The sequence below is a fragment of the Berghia stephanieae genome, chromosome 15 (genome assembly GCF_034508935.2).
Source record: "Berghia stephanieae isolate SIO BIC M18660-M18661 chromosome 15, UCSD_Bste_1.3, whole genome shotgun sequence".
Taxonomy (NCBI): domain Eukaryota; kingdom Metazoa; phylum Mollusca; class Gastropoda; order Nudibranchia; family Aeolidiidae; genus Berghia; species Berghia stephanieae.
The window spans coordinates 19139173-19161899 of NC_088374.1; the positions used below are offsets into that span (position 1 = coordinate 19139173).

At 35.6% G+C, this 22727-nt stretch overlaps 1 protein-coding gene across 1 annotated transcript in view; it reads right to left on the reverse strand.

Annotated features, from left to right (window-relative positions):
- Positions 1 to 5273: 5273 nt before the first annotated feature.
- Positions 5274 to 22727, reverse strand: part of LOC144960516 (dynein axonemal heavy chain 6-like) — a 122682-nt gene continuing 105228 nt past the window's right edge. The window contains 14 exon segments of the mRNA XM_078893699.1: positions 5274 to 5902; positions 6314 to 6439; positions 7100 to 7196; positions 7654 to 7817; positions 9226 to 9379; positions 11127 to 11219; positions 12140 to 12226; positions 13537 to 13829; positions 14504 to 14618; positions 15485 to 15589; positions 17470 to 17570; positions 18893 to 19133; positions 20805 to 20898; positions 21807 to 21997. Coding sequence (XP_078749825.1) covers positions 5799 to 5902; positions 6314 to 6439; positions 7100 to 7196; positions 7654 to 7817; positions 9226 to 9379; positions 11127 to 11219; positions 12140 to 12226; positions 13537 to 13829; positions 14504 to 14618; positions 15485 to 15589; positions 17470 to 17570; positions 18893 to 19133; positions 20805 to 20898; positions 21807 to 21997 — 1965 coding nt within the window. The 3' untranslated portion in view covers positions 5274 to 5798.

Genomic DNA, 22727 nt, shown 5'->3' on the forward strand with positions numbered 1-22727 from the left:
CGAATTATCTATAGATAGTATGGGCTTGGCTAAGAAGCTCACAACATTGCCATCCGGAAGTAAAACGGACCAACACACAAAACTGTGTGTATCCATGAACGTTTATAGTCGGGTTAATACAGTTCAGTGAGCATTACTCATAAACGCGGATGGCAAAAAAACAATAACAAAGACATGAGTGACGTCATCTTCGAATTATCTATAGATAGTATGGGCTTGGCTAAGAAGCTCACAACATTGCCATCCGGAAGTAAAACGGACCAACACACAAAACTGTGTGTATCCATGAACGTTTATAGTCGGGTTAATACAGTTCAGTGAGCATTACTCATAAACGCGGATGGCAAAAAAACAATAACAAAGACATGAGTGACGTCATCTTCGAATTATCTATAGATAGTATGGGCTTGGCTAAGAAGATCACAACATTGCCATCCGGAAGTAAAACGGACCAACCCACAAAACTGTGTGTATCCATGAACGTTTATAGTCGGGTTAATACAGTTCAGTGAGCATTACTCATAAACGCGGATGGCAAAAAAACAATAACAAAGACATGAGTGACGTCATCTTCGAATTATCTATAGATAGTATGGGCTTGGCTAAGAAGCTCACAACATTGCCATCCGGAAGTAAAACGGACCAACACACAAAACTGTGTGTATCCATGAACGTTTATAGTCGGGTTAATACAGTTCAGTGAGCATTACTCATAAACGCGGATGGCAAAAAAACAATAACAAAGACATGAGTGACGTCATCTTCGAACTATCTATATTTTCCAACAGGCCATCTGTCTTTGTATAGTTAATTTTGGGAGATGTTTTTTCGTCCTTGTAAATCATCTACGAGGGCTCTTTCATAATTAACCGAAAAATGCCTGTAAAATCTGCGTTTTTTATGCTATCAACAAAATTCTTGCACGTGTTCAAATCTTGACTCGTCCTTCATTTCTCTACGTAACAGCCAAGCCTGTCGACACACTTCTGCCAACGCCGCACCCTGGAATAGATACCCTCTCGGAAGAAATTTCCGTCAAGGTTTTGTAGCCATTTCCGCACATGGTCAACAAGCTCTTCATCGACATCAAAGCGCTTCCCTGCCAGCTCACGTTTCAGTGGCCCAAAGAGGTGATAATCAGATGGTGCGAGGTCTGGACTGTGTGGTGGGTGTGGCAAAATCTCCCATCCATATTTCTCTAGCCAACCTTGCGTCACTCGTGCTGTGTGGGGTGTAGCGTTGTCGTGTTGCAAAATGACCCCGTTGGTCAACTGCCCTGGGCGCTTTCTGCGAATGGCCTCCCTAAGCATGTCAAGAGTTTGGCAGTACCTTGCAGCATTGATTGTTTCTCCAGGTTGTAAGGTTTCGAACAGAATAACACCACGACTGTCCCAGAAAACAGTTCCCATTATTTTCTTTGCTGACCGCATGACTTTGAATTTCTTCGCGACAGGTGAGGATGGATGTTTCCATGTCATCGAATCTTGCTTTGTTTCTGGGGTGCAATGGTGCAACCAAGTCTCATCACCGGTGACTATGCTGTCAAGAAAAGTCACATCGTACCCTAGAAAGCCTCCGCCGGCGTTGGCAGTATGCCCGTGAACCCTGCGTGAGCTCTTGCTTCTTCTCAAAAGTTCCCTGCAGATGTCCAATCTTTGTTCTTTATGATTGTCTGTCAATTGCTTAGGAACCCATCTTGCGCTGACTTTTCTGTCGCCAAGTTCATCAAATACAATTCTATGGGCAGAAGTTTCCGAAATTTCAAGACTGCTTGCGATTTCATGAAGTTTCAACCTCCTGTCTTGACGAATAAGCTCATCAACTCGCTTCACATTGTCTTCTGACGTCGCAGTTATCGAACGCCCTGTCTGTCAAGTTGGAATGGCCGGCTTCAAACAAATTACACCAGTGATAGACTTGTGTACGGCTTATAACATGCTCACCATATACACTCTGAAGTTCTTTATATGAATTTCGGTAGGATTCAGACTTTTGGCGTTCAAAAAACGTATGACAGCTCTGATTTCCTCCTTTGACCAAGTTTCAAGGTGGGCCGCCATCTCTAAAATCGTCTAGAAATTCATTGTGCAAAATGATGCACTTCATAATTTCTGGGAATATCCGTAAGGAAATAAGGAATATCATGTCGTTTACAGAATTAAAAAATCTCCACTGGTTGCTGAGCAGTGGGCATTTTTCGGTTATTTCTGAAAGAGCCCTCGTATCTGGCGCTGATATGACCTTAATGTTGCAAATGCCCTAAAACCATTAAAAATAAAACAAACAATCTCTCTAAACCAAACAGAAAATGACACCAACAAAATTCTAAACAATTCATTCATTTTATTTGTCACTTTTTTTTTCCCTCTGTTCAATTCAGCTAAAACAAAATCTCACAATGCAATGCTTGTAATAAATGGGGAGTAAAAACAAACAAAACGTTTACAAAAACAGTCAAGTTTAAGAATAAATACAATTGTATCACAAACACAGCAACAAGAAAATATTTTTTAAACATCCAAAAATAAATCGTGTATGTGTGATTGGATCGTGCATAATTTGTCAAAGGAAGTAACAACATGTTTACTTGTAACCCTTTGATTTACTATTGCAGTTGTTCCCCTTTGATAACACATGATGTGCATCTAATTTTAGTTAGTCAACTTCTTTATTTTGTTTTGGTAAGTTTTATTATTATATCTGGCTTGTGTGCGATCATAAATCTCAAAATGCACTTGTCTTTTTTAAAAACAAAATAATTGCAGTACAATTAATTTCTCTCCAGATTAACAGTTGATAAGCGGGGATGTGTTAATTCAAATTCAAATTGTTCTTTTACTTTTATTATTTTTTTCTCCCTTATTGGACACTGTTCCAGTCTCTATCTACATACAAAAGTTGTAATAGGGAAACCAGTCATAAATTATAATATATCACAGCTGGGTAAAAGTCATATAAAAACATATAATATAATATACTTGTAATGACACATTCTGTAATAAATAAATCTTTAATGCTTTAAATATGATAAAAATAAAAGGGACGGAGTTTATATTCAGCAGTTTAAAGGAAAAGTTGTTATTTATTTCTTAGTTTGCAAAGACCTTCAAATTGTATTTATAAGGCTTAAGGATTAGACGATTTGTACAGTCGATTATTTTTTACAAATCGTTTGTAAAATATTCATGTATATCATAAAATGATTGTAAAGGAATACATTCTTAGTCTGTTATTTAAACTTTTTGGACTGGAATTTGCGGTTGTAAAACATTTACAAATTCAAATACAATCTTAAGTAATTTGGAAACATAAACGTTTTGAAAAATAGAAGTGTTTTTGTAAATTATACACGAAGACAGTTCATTGCGGCACACTAAATTATTCAGAGGATATCTTTTTTTTTTAAAACGGGGGGGGGGGAAACTTAACGCTTTGAAAAATTTACATTTGGTAATAATTAATTAAAACATCAATGGCATTTTATGATAACTTTGACATTATAATTATAACGAAATAACGGGAAATTAAAAAAAAAATCAAATGGTTGATGAAAAAAAAAAAAACCAAAACGTTTGAACAATGCTGAAAAGTTAATTCAACAATGCAATGCCTAATACTAATGCTATTATTATTAAATAATTATCAATGATCAGTAGTTGGAAGGACACGGTGATAGTGATACCATCACAACGTCTGTATTATAATTATATATATATTATAGAAATTGATAAATATAATACTTTACAATGTATATATGTTTATTATTTCACAATTGATGAAGTAGTTACCCCGCATTACATTTTAAAAACATAAAAAAAAGTCAGTGGTTTCTGTTTATAAGCACAGTCCTCGGGAATTAAGCAGCAGATCGTGCTTGTTGTAGTCGGAATGCTTATAAATGGAAACCAATGACTGTAATAGTAATAGAGTTGAACATATTCAACGATCACAATTAAACATAAATTTTCTTCAACGAAAGAAGACAATATTTTAAAACATGATTATAATCACAGACATGGCTAAATAACAGAGTGTGTCAAGACACTTCAAGGTATTCTATTACTATTATTATAAGATAACCCTTACACTCTTCAAAATTATCAACTTTTCACAAATGATCTATATCACATATTCAATAAATTTTTACATCATGATAAGGCATATCACACACAAAAAAACAACAACAAAAAAAAACAAATTGAATTATCAACAATTTATGTACAAAAATAGCCACAATTTAATTCGTCTTGAGTTTTGTATTTAGGAGAAAAAATTAAATTCTGATTGATTGCAAACTCACATAATCCTGACCTTATTACTTGAATGGATTAACACAATGTCCGTTTTGATTTTAATTAAAAACAAACAACCCTTGTTAATCAAGCAAAAAATTCAGAAAATAAAATCAAACATGGGGGAAAAAAGAATCCCAGATAAAATAAAACAAAACAAAAATTATGTATTTAATGAGCACATTTCCACGGAAATGGGAGTACTATACTGTATAACAATCGGAAATGGAGTACTATACTGTATAACAATCGGAAATGGAGTACTATACTGTATAACAATCGGAAATGGAGTACTATACTGTATAACAATCGGAAATGGGAGTACTATACTGTATAACAATCGGAAATGGGAGTACTATACTGTATAACAATCGGAAATGGAGTACTATACTGTATAACAATCGGAAATGGAGTACTATACTGTATAACAATCGGAAATGGAGTACTATACTGTATAACAATCGGAAATGGAGTACTATACTGTATGACAATCGGAAATGGAGTACTATACTGTATAACAATCGGAAATGGAGTACTATAATGTATAACAATCGGAAATGGAGTACTATACTGTATAACAATCCTTTTTTAAAGTATTACTGTGTTGGGATTACAGTTACAGTCCAATAAACAGAGAACAGTACTGGATAACTTGTAAGAGCCACAAAACAAACACAAAATATATGATAAATGTCTTTGGTTCATTCCTGTCGTGTCATTCCATGTTGTGAATAGAAAACAAATCCCATTTTATTTCTATTATATTATACTCTATTAAATTCATATATTAATTATCATATATATTTTCAGACCAAATATTATCTGTCTTTGATATGAAACTGTTTTTAAATTTACTTTTTCGTGGGTGCAAGATTTCCGGCTTTTTGAATTGGATTTTAATGTATTTCCAGCATCTAGACCATCTCGTCATTAATACCATTTAGAGGCACTGGGTCACACTTCAAAATACGTTTCAGGCTCTTTTTAATTTGTTAGAATTGGATTTCAGACTTTTTTTTTTTTGGCCTGACCTACTTACTTATACCCATGTTTTCAAAAATGTTAAACGACCAAAACAAAACAAAAAAAAACCCCCTGAGTATCGAAATATTAATAATGCGAACAGACCGTTTCATTTGTTGTGACGTAACTGGCAAGTTTAGCCTTTCTTAATCAAATATCATAATAAATACATTTTTAGTATCTTTTTATATTGAAAAAATAATTTTTTTGTCCATGTTGTTAAAAATCTCAAATATTATACTAGTAGTATTTTTATTGTTAAATGGTCTTTCTCTCTTTTTCAGTATTGCAAGTATGGTACAATAAAAAGAAAAAAGAACCCAGTTGTTATCAGTTTCTTATTTATGTAATAATAAAACCATTTTTACTAAAATTAACTTTATGATAATGAATTTGTCTACGATGGAATTGTTCATTTATATTTTTCATTTAAAAGAAGATGTCATTTAATGACAATAATAATAGTAATAAAATATGTTAATTCTATTCACTGAGTTGACACAACAAGGCGGCTCCTTTCGCTATCCAATAGTCTTGTGGTCTGTCGGAGGGAAGCTGGACGGCGACCACGTAATTGGTAGAATGACCTGTGGAGAGGAAAGAGTGAGTCGGGTAAAAACAAGGGATGGATAATGAAACATGTCACTTGTACTTGTATATAAATTTTTATATGTGCGCAATCATCGCAGTTGTTTTATTAATTGTTGGCTTTTGTTTTCATTATTATTATCATCATCATCATCATCATCATCATCATTATTATTATTAAAACAAATTCGATCAGCCTTTCCCCATTTTTTTGAGTATTTTCTTTTTAATACGAAAAATTAATCGAAAATTGACCTTTATAGAACTTTTAGGTGATGTGACTAATGACTAATGACCTCGAGCACATGGAAAGGTAATATAGATCATGCCCATTCACCAGTGAATTAAAAAAGGTTTGATTAGAATTAGATGGATCAAAACTATTGAAAAAGGAGGGGAAGAATATTTACCTGTAGTTGAGAGCACACCAGCCCTTTCTGCAGTCTTGTATAACGGTGCCGAGTAAAGGGCTTCGTCTGGCTCGTAGTCCATCATGGGTTCCATATGCATCATGGGAACGCTGGAGTTCATTTGGCCTGAGGGTGGCGGGAAAGGAAATATTATATATCAGACAATCGATCCACAGTAATAAATAAGTTCATTTAATCATTCATCATCATCATTGCCTTTTGCACCCCGGGGTCAGGGTATAGGCCACAAACAAAGTTTCCATCCTTCTCTATCATCATCATCATTGCCTTTTTCACCCTGGGTCAGGGTATAGGCCACAGACAAACAGTTTCCATCCTTCTCTATCCTGAGCTAACTTTTTTTTTATCTCGTTCCAGGTCTTATCACTTCTCTGTACATATCAGCTTCTTTAATTCTTCTTCATGTTCCTCGAGGCCTTCCCCTTGATCTTCTGCCCTGAGGGTTCCAGTCCAATACTTTCTTTGTTATACCGTAGTGGAGTCATTCTTTCAATTTAATCATTACCGTATCAAAAGGATAAATAAAATACTCTTAAAGTTGTGACTGTGATGATTAAGAGGTGACCTGACAATATTCAACAAAAAACATAACAGTGGCCTTAAAGTTAAAAAAAAAAAGTTTTTTTAGAATTTCTCATTTGACCTGCAGGGAATGGAGGACTTCAACTTCTACACCAGACGGATAATTTAATTTCATGCTTAGAACTAAAATGCCAGTCGATCAATGACTCCCTATACTATAATACGTGTGACCTTGACCCTCACCTTTAATGGAGTCTGTACAGACCATGGTATCCCAGTCCCATCTAAATCCATCCATGAACAAACCGTGAACCAAAACACCGTCATCTGGTAATGTGATCTGTTAACGGGAGGAAAGAAAGAGGGGAAATAAATAAATAAATAAATTCCCTTTATTCATCCCATAGGGGAAATTTGATTCTAGGGTCTATTCCAAGGGAATAATAATAATAATATATCTTTATTGTCCTAAAAAAAGTGGCAATTTGTCATTTTGGTTACAAATTTATAAAAATACAATATTGACATAGACACACTCACACAGATTGCACACTAGTAACATCATAGTCATCGAAAAAAACAAAAAAACAAACAAAACCGCAGTGCAGCACCGCAAATTGAGATTTATTTTTGAAAAAAACCGCCATGTCAGATTATTAATACTCCGAAGGACTGGTTACATACACACTTCCAATGATTTAGGAACCAAAAGAGTGGAGGGTGTGTTGTCACGACTTTTCTTCCCTATTGAAAAAAGAATCATAGTTATAGTTAAAATCACATCAGACTAAACTTACCTCTTGATCCATTGGGATTTCCTCTCCAAATTTGAGCGTCTCCATCTGTGTGGTCACCTCTGCCTGGTCTCTGTACACAGCCACCATGTTGAATTGGAAGCTGAGGTGGTCGATGGGAAGATTGTACTTACGGGCATAGTTCTGTAACGTGCCCGTCAGGAAACCTAAAGTGTAAGATACAGAAATGGAAGAGGAAATTTAGTATAATTGATTTATCCAATTGAATTCAATAGTCTGATGTCACGTTGCCCAGCAACGGCGTCATCGTGGTTCTAAACAAAGAAAATCTGTACCTTTTATTCTTCGTGCTGGCTAGAACTTTTCATATGTCTTTTGATCAGAATGTGTAAAAGTCAAAATATGATCAGATTTATAATAAGTTTTTTTTCCTCTGGACACGCTTTTATGCTCGTTGGAGAAATATTTCATAAGGACGTCCGCCATTGTTCCACTAGGTTAGAGCCAGTTACTAAGTTACCATGCGTCATTACGAGGGACATGACGTTACGACTGTTGAAGCGTATTGAGGTAAATTGCACTGCAGTAAAACATTACTTTACCCACCTCCCTCTCTCTCTCCAATGTCTAGACTACCAACTTAAAGATAAGCAACAACTGTGTTAAATAGGATTCAATAGTCGTACCATCACTTCCTTCCTAATGACGCATGGTAACTTAGTAACACTGGCTCTAAACTATCGGAACAATGGCGGACGCCGTATGAAATATTTCTCCGGCGAGCTTAAAAGCGTATCCAGAGGAAAAAAACCCCATCAATTTGATCATGTTTTGACTTTTACACATTCTGATCACAAGGCATATGAAAAGGGAATGAAAAGTTCTCGCCAGCATGAAGAATAAAAAGTAAAGATTTTCTTTGTTTAGAACCAAGATGGCCGCCGTTGCCGGGCGGCGTGACATCAGACTACTGAATCCAATTTGTATAAATCTGTGATTGTATAAAAAGAAAAAAGTAGTCCTTCAGAGCTATTACTATTAGGCCAATAGAACCACGGTTAATCCCGGTTTCTATAACGTGACATGGACAATAGCAATTGCTTGCTATCCTTTGGAATAGGACAAAAGTCTTATTAGAAGTGCTCTCCACCCTATCTAACACTAACACAGACTCAACAATTCAATCTCAGCTGGGTCAGGAAAAACTGATCTCTACTGAACCCAAAACCAACAACACTAAACCTATCAGTTGCAATGCGCTGCTATGTGGTCTAGTGGTATGACACTCACTATCGGATCGGAAGGTCCTGGGTTCGAGCCTCTCGCTCTGCGCATAGTTAAGTTGGGTCCTTGGACTCTTTACTCACATTCTCTCACCTTACTCAGGTGTAAAATGAGTACCTGGCCATTGACAGCATTGTCTCTGTCAGAAAAAAATTTTGTAACATTTCCTAACAGGCGTCATGTTTCATTCTACATGTTACGTGTTGCTGTTGGGACCCACGGACCCCTTGTAAATCGCTTTGAGCACATTTAGTGGATATTGCGCTAAAATAAAAGCTCATTTTTCAAGCTCATTTAAAAAAAATACGCTACATAATAAATTTGACTCACCCTGTGGGAAGAAGAATCCGGAGAGCCAGTAGGATTTGGGTTGTCCGTGGACGATCCAGTTGTTGATGAAGGCACATCGGAGTACGAGGTCTTTTACCCATGATGCAAGAGGCTTGAGGGATGGGTAGGCAGCATTTGCCCATACTCCAGGCACCTGGAAAAATAAGAAAAGAAAAGTAAAGATAAGATAAGATATACTTTATTGATCCTGAATGGAAATTGTCATAATGTTACACATCATTCATCGTTATATTATCACAGATTTATACTCTGTCATGAACTCATTGATGAAAATACGTAGCTAATTAAAAGCAAAATAAACATCAAATATAATAAAATAAAATAGAATATCCATAAAATATACAGCAGTCTTCTTCCGTGGAATTCCAAGAAGTAGGTCAACAATACTGGACCAGAAAGATTGGTTGACTCTTAGCACAGATGACTTCATCCATTATCAAGTCAATGGAACACACTCAGATAAGGAACAGGAGATTTTGTATCAGCATGAAGTGTTGGCTTTAAATTTAACTCTCTCCTTACCGGCCATTTTCAGGATTGTCCCCAAAACTTCACACCCAAATTACACAAAAATAGATTTTTTCAAACTCAAACATAATAGCAGTCAGTTCTTGCAATTCATAGTAAAACATGCTCTACAAGACTCTGTTCATTTTCTTTAAAGTTTATGATGTACAAAAGAAATTTGAATTAGAAAAATGTTGGTTGCATCGTAACGTATGTGACAATTTTCCTATAGTTGGTACGGAGAGGGTTAAGCAGAAGTTGAATTTAAGAGTGTTGACTTTATACAGAATCCACTTCATGTTCAACATGACTGAGTGAATTACAGCTGCCGTACACAATCCTCAACCTCTTATTATTGCTTGTGTCACGGATTCCTCGTACTAATCTCAATATTTGAAATTTACAAATTTCCTTATTTTCTTTGTACGAATTCCATGTATTCCTCGTTTTTACAGATTCCTCATCCTAAATATTTTGTCCAAGCAAGGACAAGGAATGTGTGTTGCATTGTATTTTAGTTGGGACACATCCTTCACCGTGGAGCTGCTGGTCTGTGTCAAGGTTAAAGCTGTAACTCAATAAGGGTGATTAACGCAGATATGGAATGTAAGCAGACATGCCGACGCCCACTTGTTTGCAGTTCTGATAACCCATAATATTGATTGTTATGGGTTCATTGTTGTTATGGAAATACTCTCAAACTCAAAGCAGCACAAAATATTGTCCAAATGCTAAATCAAGCCCATGATTGCATTCGACTTTCTGCGTTGACAGAATATTTACAGTTTTCAAATTACTTTGCCACAAACTCCATCAACAAATTTCCAATTATTTTAGGCCAAATGGATTTTTTCTCCTTTTTTTTCTCTTTTTTTTTAAAAGCTCAGTGTAATTTTACTCCTTTTGCATTACTGGTTTTGAAAACTAAATGATAGATTCGAAATGACTTTAAAAGGGAAGAGTTTAGAATATGTATTTGATTCATTAGAGAAAATAAATTTTCTTGTATATATCTTTAAATGTTGGAATTTTGGATAAAAATTACAAACATATTTTCATTTAATTAGAGGAAAAAAAAATGTCATTTTAAAGGGAGATAATTGCTATTATAGTTATACATCTGAATATAAATATATATATATGAACAAAAAAATAAAGTGGAAAAGAAGCTTCAATCTAATTACGAAGACAGATGGTTAGTTAAATACGTATCAATAACTTGGGGTGATGTATCTATCTATATTCTTCAGCATAAACACCAACAATGGCTGTCACATTCAACCACTTTCCACCCTCGAATACAAATATCTACTCAGAGTCGAGTCGACTTTGAGTAACATTCAGATCATCAGATTCAGATACATCGTCCTCACCTGGTTATTGAGGAAAGCATTGTAGACAGTCTCCAGTTCCTCACTCATCACGACAAATCCCTTGATGGCCTTTTGTAGCTGTTCTAGAGAATTCTGAAAAGGAGACACAGAAAAGAATAAATACACTGTAAATGAATGGTTGGATGGATGGGTGGGTGGATTGATGGATGGATGAGTAGATTGATGGATGGATGGGTGGGTGGATTGATGGATGGATGAGTAGATTGATGGATGGATGGATGGATGGGAATGGAGAGAAAGACGCCTGTTGAAGACCAAGCACACCAGGTCAGCATGAATTCTCTATGTGTACCATATATGCCCATTGTCCTGGAATTTCTGGGTTTGTCCCAGAAATTTGAAAATAGTAATAAATAATGGTTATCTTAGATAATACAGACATATGCTTCTTGTCCCGAGGGGAAAAAAATGACCATCTATGGAAGTTTAAAAAATCCTATTATTGTGAATAATTTTAACAATGACTACCGATGTCAAAACTACTGTGAGATCAGCATCAATATCCCACCACTTAATGAGATATCTGCGATTTTGAAGTGACCAAAATAGATAAAAGCACTTCAGCCTTTGGTCTTCATCCGACAACAGACAAAATAAGCATATTTGTGACCCTCCGTCTCAAAACGGTATTATGTCGGGATGCTTCAGACCCCAAAAAGTGAATTTAGAGATAGAATGATGAGAAATTGGAGCTTAGAAGTTTTTGCAATGCAAGAAATAGTCTTTATACTCCACCATAACGTACAGAAATTAAACCCAAGTTGGATATTTGTGGCTAGACTATGAATTCAATTTCCCTTATTTAGTGGATCCCGACATAATACCGCTTTGATACGGTGGGTCACATTTTTGTATTGTTTTGCTTTAAGATCCATATTTATTCTTGTAATTTTTATTATATTTTGACTGGCTCTTTTAGGAACTTTTAGATTTTACATTCCATTCGCTGACAACGCTTCTGACATTACTGTATCCTTGGGCAAGATACATACCTTGATGACTTTGAGGAGTTTGTTGAATCTGTCTACTTCCTGTTGAAGTACGGTGGTCAGAGAGTTCATGCGACCCTTCTCGTCCGGCTGTTTTCATTGGACAGAGTAAAAATAACAGATTATTCAAATGAAATGATGGATGAATACATGAGAAGTAGATAAATAAATAAATGTGTTAAAACTATATCATAATCCCATGTATACATAGATGACTAAATAAATAATTTTAAAAAGCAAAATTACAGTCTCATCAAAAACACCATGGATTTTAATTAATTCGAACCTTTCACTTTCATGAAGATAATGTTGATAACGATGAAACGATGCAATGATTGTGATACTGATAATAATTGTATTTGTAATTGTAACCATGGTGATCTGATCTTATTATTATTATTGCAGATGGAGGATGTCTTTATGTTTTTATTATTGACTGAAGAAGGGTTTTGAGCCTGAAACTGAAATATTCAGTGTTTGGTATTTTGTTCTTTTTGGAAGCTGTTACACAAATTCCTTTTGTTTATTATCATTTACAATCCACCGCTTCCTGCAGCTTAGTAAAACAAAAAAACCCAATAACTAGAGCATTAATATAGGGCAATATCCACTAAACGTGCTCAAAGCGCTTTACAAGGGGTCCCTGACCAACAGCAACAATTGACATGTAGGATGAGACATATCGCCTGTTAGGTGATATTACAATTTTGTGGACAGAGACAACGCTGTTAACTCATTTTGCACCCGAGTACAGTGAGAGAATGTGAGTGAAGAGCCTTTTCCAAGGACTCAACTATGCATTGTGCGAGGCTCGAACCCAGGACCTTCCGATCTGAAAGCGAGTGTCATACCATTAGACCACATAACTGCACACACGTATCACACACAATATCACACTGTATATTGTTGTAAATAACAATGTGAAATTGAATGTAAGCTTCAATTTATTATATACGAAAACAGATAATATGGACGTTTCGGGTAACAGCCATTTTATCTGTTTCCGTATATTAAAATGAAGCTTACATTCAATGTCACATTGTTATTTATTTCTTTGAGCTTCAAGCAGCAACATTTACACTACCCTACATAATGCTGATAACAACAAGAGATGAAGTGAGTAGGAAAGTGCCAGAAGACAATAGAGAATAAAAATTTTGCAGCGGTGATGGGGGTTTGAACCCGTGACCTTACTGGTACGACAACTCCGCCTGGCCGGGGAGAGCGTGACTCTACCGTACGAGCTATCCACGATCCCAAAAAAGATCGTCTCTAACCCTAGTCATTATTAGAGCTCTCTCTCTCTTCCCGACTACTTGAGATCGCGGGTCCAACACACACATCTCCGCGAAGTTAGTATAATGTTAAACCACTCAATCGGGTCACAAGAATCCACTCACCTGAAACATCTCGGCAGCAGCGAGTTCAATATCCAATTTATCCATCAACTTTCCGGCAATATTCTGGGCCAGCTCATCCGCGATCTCGTCGTTGGATTTTCCAGATCCTCCGGAGCTCATGCGGGGCTGAACCTCCAGAATGGTGCCGATGAGTGCATTCGTCTCGTTCATTTGGAAAGCGATGTTGGCGTTCTCGTGCATGCCAAAGATTTCCGGCTGGTCGATCTGAGGAAGCTCTTCTATGTATTGACGATATTCTCCGATAGATTCTAGCTGGGGTGCATAGTATATACCTGATAGAGGATGATAATAGTGATAATGATAATAATAATAATAATAATAATAATAATAATAATAATAATAATAATAATAATAATAATAATAATAATGATAATAATAATATTAATAATAATAATAATAAAAATAATAATAATAATAATAATAATAATAATAAAAATAATAATAATAATAATAATAATAATAATAATAATAATAATAATAATAATAATAATAATAATAATAATAATAATAATAATAATAACAAAAATAATAATAATAATAATAATAATAATAATAATAATAATAATAATAATAATAATAATTGTCCATTATTATTATTATTATTATTATTATTATTACTATTATTTCCGCTTAAAAAAAGAACAGAATACCAAACATGGAATGTTTTCGGCCAACAACTAAAAGCAAAACAATTAAAGCCCAGATAGACGTCTGCTGTTGATCAATCTGGGTTTTTAAATAATGTATTTGTTTTAGTTTGTTTTTTTTGTTGTTGATGACTGAAGAAGAGTTTGGAGCCCGAAATGTTCCATATTTGGTATTTCGTTTTTTTCTAGAAATGTTATATTCTTTTTTTGTTTATGACTTTTTTACAATCCAGCACCTCTTCTAACAGCTTAGTTTGTATCACTTATTCTGAAATGTCACAGTGACATGGAGGACTTACCAGAGGGAGAATACTTGTAATCTAATTCCAACGTCACGGGTTCGAAGAACGTCTTCAGAATGGTACGCAGACATCTCTGATCTTGGGCATCGGTGACACGCCCACCGTATGTGATCTGTTCGTTGGAGGAGGAAAGCAGAGCAGGGTTGAGTAAAATATATATTATTATATATAATATACATTCAAAGTTATTTGATGTTGAGTTCAGTTTACTAAGCCATAGAGGACGTTATCGCCTGCCATTGCCCACTGCTGTATTATCTGGCATGGCAGTTTTTTGCATCGCGTTGCGGCCGCAAAGAATTGCAAATTATCACTGATCTGCATTGTGGCCGCAAAATCTGCAATTTTTGTGTGTGCAAATTTTCCGAATTTTGCAAAGAAAAAAAAACAAAAACAAAACAAAAAAAAAAACATTAATAATTTTTTTTTCAAAAGGCAAAAAAAAAAAAAAAGAAAAAAAGACGAATTTTTTTTCCCTTTTAATTTGATAGCTCGTGTAGAACGTGAAAGATAATTAATCAAGAGTAGTTTCTTTTTTAATATACCATTTTCTTCTTTTTTTTTTTTACTTTTGTTGCAAGCGCCGTTAACCCTTAAAAAACAAACAAATACCTTTCTCTTTCGTGAACTACTTTATTGGTTTTTAGGAAAATTAACCGCAATTTTTTTGCAAATTTTGCTGTTTTCAGCTTGCAAAATTTGGGATATTTTTTTGCACAAAACCGCCATGTCAGCAGGATCACCCATGGTAGCCCGGTACTTTTTGTGTTAGGTATACTCTTTTTCAGTACTGATTCATGTTGTTTACTCTATTTTTAGCCGTGAACACTTTAATTTTACTATAACTAGAGAGTTCAACTTTCTTTTTTTTTTAAGCTTTATTTACAGTTCACCGATTGAGGCAGAATTGACAGAGTTTTGATGTTTAAATGGGTTGAAAATCATCACACACAGTCATCCCCTAAAATGGCCACGTACTTCTCCAGTAATGTAAATCAGGGTGTCCCAGGGTATGACTCCATCGGCACAGAACATCTGTAAGTTCAGGAGTGCACACTCTCTGTCGCTGTCGTTGAATTCGTACTGAGGAAATAATATGATAAAAATCATTATCATCATCATCATCATCATCATCATCATCATCATCATCATCATCATCATCATCATTTTCATCATTATTATTATCATCATCATCATCATTTTCATCATTATTATCATCATCATCATCATCATCATCATCATCATCATCATCATCATCATCATCATCATCATCCTCTTCCTCCTCCTTCTCTTCATCATCACCATAACCATTGCACTCATTATGATCAAGGCCCGTGACCAGACCAGTATCAAAACAGACCAAACACACAAATTACCATGTAGTAACTTAGAAGCTATCAACAGTAAATGTATCTTTCCATGACAAATGATAGGTTTTCTACTCCCCCCCCCCCCCCCCCCCCCCCCCTCAACAAGTTTTAACGACTTAGAGAATCTCACTAAGTTCTGAAAATGGAGTCAAAATTTCGTAACTTTACAAATTTTTCGTAGTAGGACGCAGGTCTGCTCATACTCATATTCATACTCATACTCATGCTCACACTCATACTCACTCTCATACTCACACTCATACTTATACTCATACTCATACTCATACTCATACTCATACTCAAACTCAAACTCATACTCATACTCAAACTCATACTCATACTCATACTCATACTCATACTCATACTCATACTCATACTCATACTCATACTCATACTCAAACTCATACTCATACTCATACTCATACTCACACTCATACTCATACTCATACTCATACTCATACTCATACTCATACTCATACTCATACTCATACTCATACTCATACTCATACTCATACTCATACTCACACTCATACTCATACTCACACTCATACTCAAACTCATACACATACACATACTCATACTCAAACTCATACTCATACTCATACTCATACTCATACTCATACTCAAACTCATACTCATACTCATACTTATACTCATACTCATACTCATACTCATACTCATACTCAAACTCATACACATACACATACTCATACTCAAACTCATACTCATACTCATACTCATACTCATACTCATACTCAAACTCATACTCATACTCATACTTATACTCATACTCATACTCATACTCATACTCATACTCAAACTCATACACATACACATACTCATACTCAAACTCATACTCATACTCATACTCATACTCAAACTCATACTCATACTCATACTCATACTCATACTCATACTCATACTCAAACTCATACTCATACTCATACTCAAACTCATATTCATACTCATACTCATACTCATACTCAAACTCATACTCATATTCATACTCATACTCATACTCAAACTCATACTCATACTCAAGCTCATACTCATATTCATACTCAAACTCATACTCATACTCATTCTCATTCTCATACTCATACTCATACTCATTCTCATACTCATACTCATACTCATACTCATACTCATACTCACACTCATATTCATATTCATACTCATTCTCATACTCATACTCATATTCATACTCATACTCATACTCATACTCATACTCATTCTCATACTCATACTCATACTCATTCTCATACTCATACTCATTCTCATACTCATACTCATTCTCATTCTCATACTCATACTCATTCTCATACTCATACTCAAACTCATACTCATACTCATACTCATTCTCATACTCATACTCATACTCAAACTCATACTCATACTCATACTCATACTCATAGTCATAGTCATACTCAAACTCATACTTATACTCATACTCATACTCATACTCATGCTCACACTCATATTCATACTCATATTCATATTCATACTCATACTCATTCTCATACTCATATTCATTCTCATATTCATATTCATACTCATTCTCATACTCATACTCATATTCATATTCATACTTACTTTGATATTCCATCCAAGGGGTCCGAACTTCTTCCTTTCCAGGATGATGGCGTGGAAGAAGCAGATGCCAAAGACAATTCTCTTCCAGTCCAGACCAAGCACTAGAAATGAAAAAAAAAATATGTAAGATTTAACTTTACTAACTCAAAGACTAAACTCAATCAAATACCCTCATGATTCATCTGGCTGGTACAATTGGTGAATATTTTACCTAAATTGCATGGCATCAATAAAATACCAAAAAAAAATCCTAATTAATCTTGCCGAGCCAGAAAGATTGGTTGACATTTGTGGCCTTCCGTCTCAAAATGGTATTATGTCGGGATGATTCAGACCCCAAAAAGTGAAATTAGAGATAGAATGATGAGAAATTGGAGCTTGGAAGTTTTTGCAATGCAAAAAATAGTCTTTATACTCCAGCATAACGTACAGAAATTAAACCCAAGTTGGATATTTGTGGCTATAAATTCAACTTCCCTTACCGAGTGGACCCCGACATAATACCGCTTTGATACAGTGGGTCACATTTAGCAAGTTTGACTTTGTCCATTATCAATGGAACAGATTAACTCACTCAACCCTAACATAGACTCTATCCGTAGTTTCCCCGGGTTACTCTTACCCCATGCCTATTTATTACAATTTTATGAGACAGATTATAGGCATAGGATGAAAACTTATGGTTTCAGTTTAATATGTTATTGGTAGTTGAATACAACTATCTATGTACATGCTCATTTTTAATGATTAATACAATCTTTTCCAATTTTGAACAGTTGCCAAATCTCTAGGATTGAGTGAGTTAAGGCAGAGAATAAAAAATTTGGAACCAACAAGAGGGTTGACTTTAACTCTCTCCTTACCGATCATTTCAGCATTTTCCCAAAATGGCAGGCTTACCCAGCAGAAAATTTGATTTTTTAAAAACTCAAACAATCTCTCTACAAAACAATTTTATGTTCTTATTGATTAAACAAAGATCATTCTTCAAATCTTGTGATGTACAAAATAAATCTGAATAAGAAAAAATGTATATTGTATCGTAACAAATGTGACGATTTTGCTGTAGGTGGTAAGGAGAGGGTTAAGCAGAAGTTGATTTTAAGAGTGTTGATTTTATGTGGATTCCGCTGTGTTTACTTGTTTTGTTTTCATTTCCTTCTTTCACCAGTTAATTGCCAGACTCTGGAAAAAACTATTATTTAAAAATTTTGGCCAGAAAAATCCTCCTTCAAATATCGATCAATTGAAATGACCCTCATCTTGTCAAAAACTCTCAAACATCGGTCTTCTCGAAGCCCCAGGTTTGAGAGTTTTTGCCAAGTTGAAGGTCATTTAAATTAATCCATATTTGGAGGAGGAGTTTTCTGGCCAAATTTTAAAATAATAGTTGTTTTTTTTTTCTATACATTTAATTTTTTACCGTGTTCCTCGAAAAAGGTTGGAGTGATCTCTCCGAAGGCTCGTTTCATGTTGGCTCGGATTCCCTTCGGTGGTTCGTTGGTGACCTTGACCGAGTTCTGCAGCACGGACACGGGGAAGTGCTTGGCTGGCATGGATGAGAGGAACAATCGGTAGTCCTGGTGAATGTCGTCCGGCTTTTCTCCGATGTCTTTGACGAGGTTCTCCATACTCAACATCCAGGAGGCGGCCAAATGACAATTCTGTGATCGATGAAAATTTGTAACAGTGAATGACAAAATCAGTTGGATGGTGAAAAGGTTTGAACTGAGATATCGACAAGTTTAGTTAGAAGGTCAATTTTTTATCCAAAATGAGTTTTTGTTATAAATGATTAAATCAACCCTTTTTGTACATCTTCGGGAAATATCAAAGCTTTATTTAACTTCTAAATATTTTTTTACAGCTAGTCAAATTGAAAAAGTATGAAATTTGAGAAAAGTTGCTGAATACCTTTCCCATACATCTGACCATATCAAAACTTCATGAAAAATCATCCAATTTACTTCAAATAAAGATTAAAATGCTCGGGGAGCATATTCGTTCAGAAAATGCAAAAAAATGCTAATCCAAGATTTTCACCTGCCGACTGATTATGTCATGCACTGAAAAATTTGTGATAGAATTAGTGTGAGATAAATAAAATGAAATAAAGAAGTCCTTCAGATCCCATTATTAGGCCCATAGAGCTAGAGTTTATCCCGGCTTCTATAGTGTGAAACAGACAATATCAATTGCTTGCTATCCTTTGGAGAGGACACTTGTCTATCACATAGTATTTTCCGCCAAATCTAACAAATTCAGCTACCCATTCACTACTGGGTGGACAGAGGGGTCAGAAAAAAAAAATCTCGACAGCACTCAGGATCGATCTTGGTCCCTTTGCATGTAAAGTGAGTGATCTACCAATTGAGTTATCGGGACTCCCAGAGATTTATCTTTTGTTTGTTTTGTTTTTGAGATAAATAAAAAGAACAAACAAACAAACAAAAAAACATAAACAAAAACAAAATATGAGCTTCTATACTGCAGAATGTTGGCATATCACAGAGAATATCATCCAGAAATTTGAAGTATTCCAAAACAAATGTCAATCTTCAAGATATTCTGGCCAAACACAATCTCAAATGAGGACACGAGAACGAGAGCTGAATTTGAGTCTCTGGAGAGTCTCATTAAAAGGAGAAGAAGATGGCAATGGTTGTTGCAGACCTGATGACACTCTGATAAGGACACCCCAAGGAAAGAGGAAGCGAGGTCGCCCCAAGGAGACTTGGAGACGTACCGTAGAGAGGGACCTACAACAGAGGGGTCTATCTGTCCCTCGAGATGGCCCCAAGAATATCTGCTGACAGGACAAGGTGGAGATCCCTTGCATCGCCTCAAGTGCCAGCAGGTACGGAGAAGATTGAGTGAGTGAGTGATTACCAATGGATCTAATCTTTACTGGACATGGCAGAACTGCATCAAATATGTGCAGATGGAAACTTGGAAACAGTGATACCAGCCAGAAATGTCAGGCAGCCCCAGAGACCAGCGGTCACATCGTCCTCCACTTTCCAGTCACTTAACTTGAAGCTCGCTACGAAACCATCCTTAGGGCGGAGGAAGACTTTAGAAGCTCGGTTGACGAAGTACATTTGGAGGTGTAGCCATACGCTACTACTACTAATGGATCTCATGGTAGAGTAATCGCTTCACAAAGCAAAGGGAACGAGATTGAGTGAAATCTGACAAAAAGTGTGTAAGAGACAGTGCCAGAAAAAGCAAGAAAGAAAAATACAGGAAAACAAAACATCCCCAAACTCAGCCTGCCTCAACAGGCCTATGAAAACTTTGACATCGTTGATCAAAATCCCCAAGGTCTATCTCACCTGTAAAAAGACCCAGTCGCCGTTTTTAACGGCAGACAAGATCATCTTCTCTGCCACGGGACCTTGACCTTGGCCCAGGGAAATGGATTGGATTCTGGGATTGATGGGGATCAGAGAAAAAAAATAGATAGATTATTATTTAAAATGATTTGTGTTATGAGGATTGATGATGATGATGATGATGATGATGATGATGATGATGAGGATGATGATGATGAGTGATGATGATGATGATGATGAGATGAGATGATAATGATGATGATGATGATGAATGATGAATGATGATGATGATAAATGATGATGATGATGATGATGATGATGATGATGATGATGATGATGATGATGATATGATGATGATGATGAATGATGATGATGATGATGATGATGATGAGATGATGATGATGATTGATGATGATGATGATGATGATGATGAATGATGATGATGATGATGATGATGATGATGATGATATGATGATGATGATGATGATGATGATGATGATGATGATGATATGAATGATGATGATGATGATGATATGATGATGATGATGGTGATGATGATGATGATTGATGATGATGATGATGATATGATGATGATGATGATGATGATTGATGATGATATTGATGATGATGATGATGATGATGATGATGATGATGATATGATGATGATGATGATGATTGATGATGATGATAATGAATGATGATGATGATGATGATGATGATGATATGATGATTGATGATGATGATGATGATGATGATGATAATAATGATGAAAATGATGATGATAATGATGATGATAATGATGATGATGATAGTGATGATGATGATGAAAATGATGATGATAATGATAATGATGATAATGATAATTATGATGATGATGATGATGATATTAATGATAATGATGATGTTGAGGTTGATGATGATAATGATGGCTATGATAATCAAAATGATGATGCACATTATGTTCTACAAATATACACATCATCAAAACAGCTTCGTCTTCACCTTTCAGTGTAGTCCATCTCCTTGGCGAATCGAAGGAAGGCACCCATGGGATCTGAACCAGTGGACAAAACAAACACGAGAGGAGTAACTGGGTTCATACTCTCGTACAGCTGAGCCAGATCAACGGTCGGACTCTCCACGAACTGCTGGCCCAGGTTGGCGGCCACAAACTTGTTCACTGCCAAAGTGGTCTGGAATGAAAAATTTAGATAGGAAATGGAAGAAATTAAACTTTAACTCACTCAATCCTAGAGAGTTTTGATACTTTTCAAAATTGGAAAAAAATGTATTAAAAATGAGCATGTATAGATAGTTTTTTTTTCCAACTATCATTAACATGTAAAAACTAAAAACATAAGCTTTGATACTACGCCTATAATTTGTCTAAGAAAAATGTAATAAATAGGCATGGGGTAAAAGTAACCCGGGTAAGCTACGGATATAGTCGGTGTAAGGGTTGAGTGAGTTAAACATGATGTGCTCCAGGTGTGCTTGCTTTAAAAAACTGATTTTCTATTTCACACACTATCCACTAAATGTGCTCAAAGCACTTTCCTAGCCAACAGCAACACTTACTTAACACGTAGGACGAGGCATGGCACTTGTTAGGCGATAATATTACAATTTTTTTTCTGACATAGACAAAGCTGTTTACAGCCAGATACCTACTCATTTTACACCTGGGTACAGTGAGAGAATGTGAATGAAGAGCCTTTTCCAAGGACTCAACTATGAGCCGTGCTTTTTCAGAGCAGGATTCGAATCTAGGATCTTCCGATAAGAAGGTGATTGTCATAATACAAGACCTTATAGCTGTACAGCTTTATGTTATGGATAGAGACAGATGCTGACCTCTGACCTCAATACATAAAAAAATTGAGCACAATATCCACTAAACGTGCTCAAAGCGCTTTACAAGGG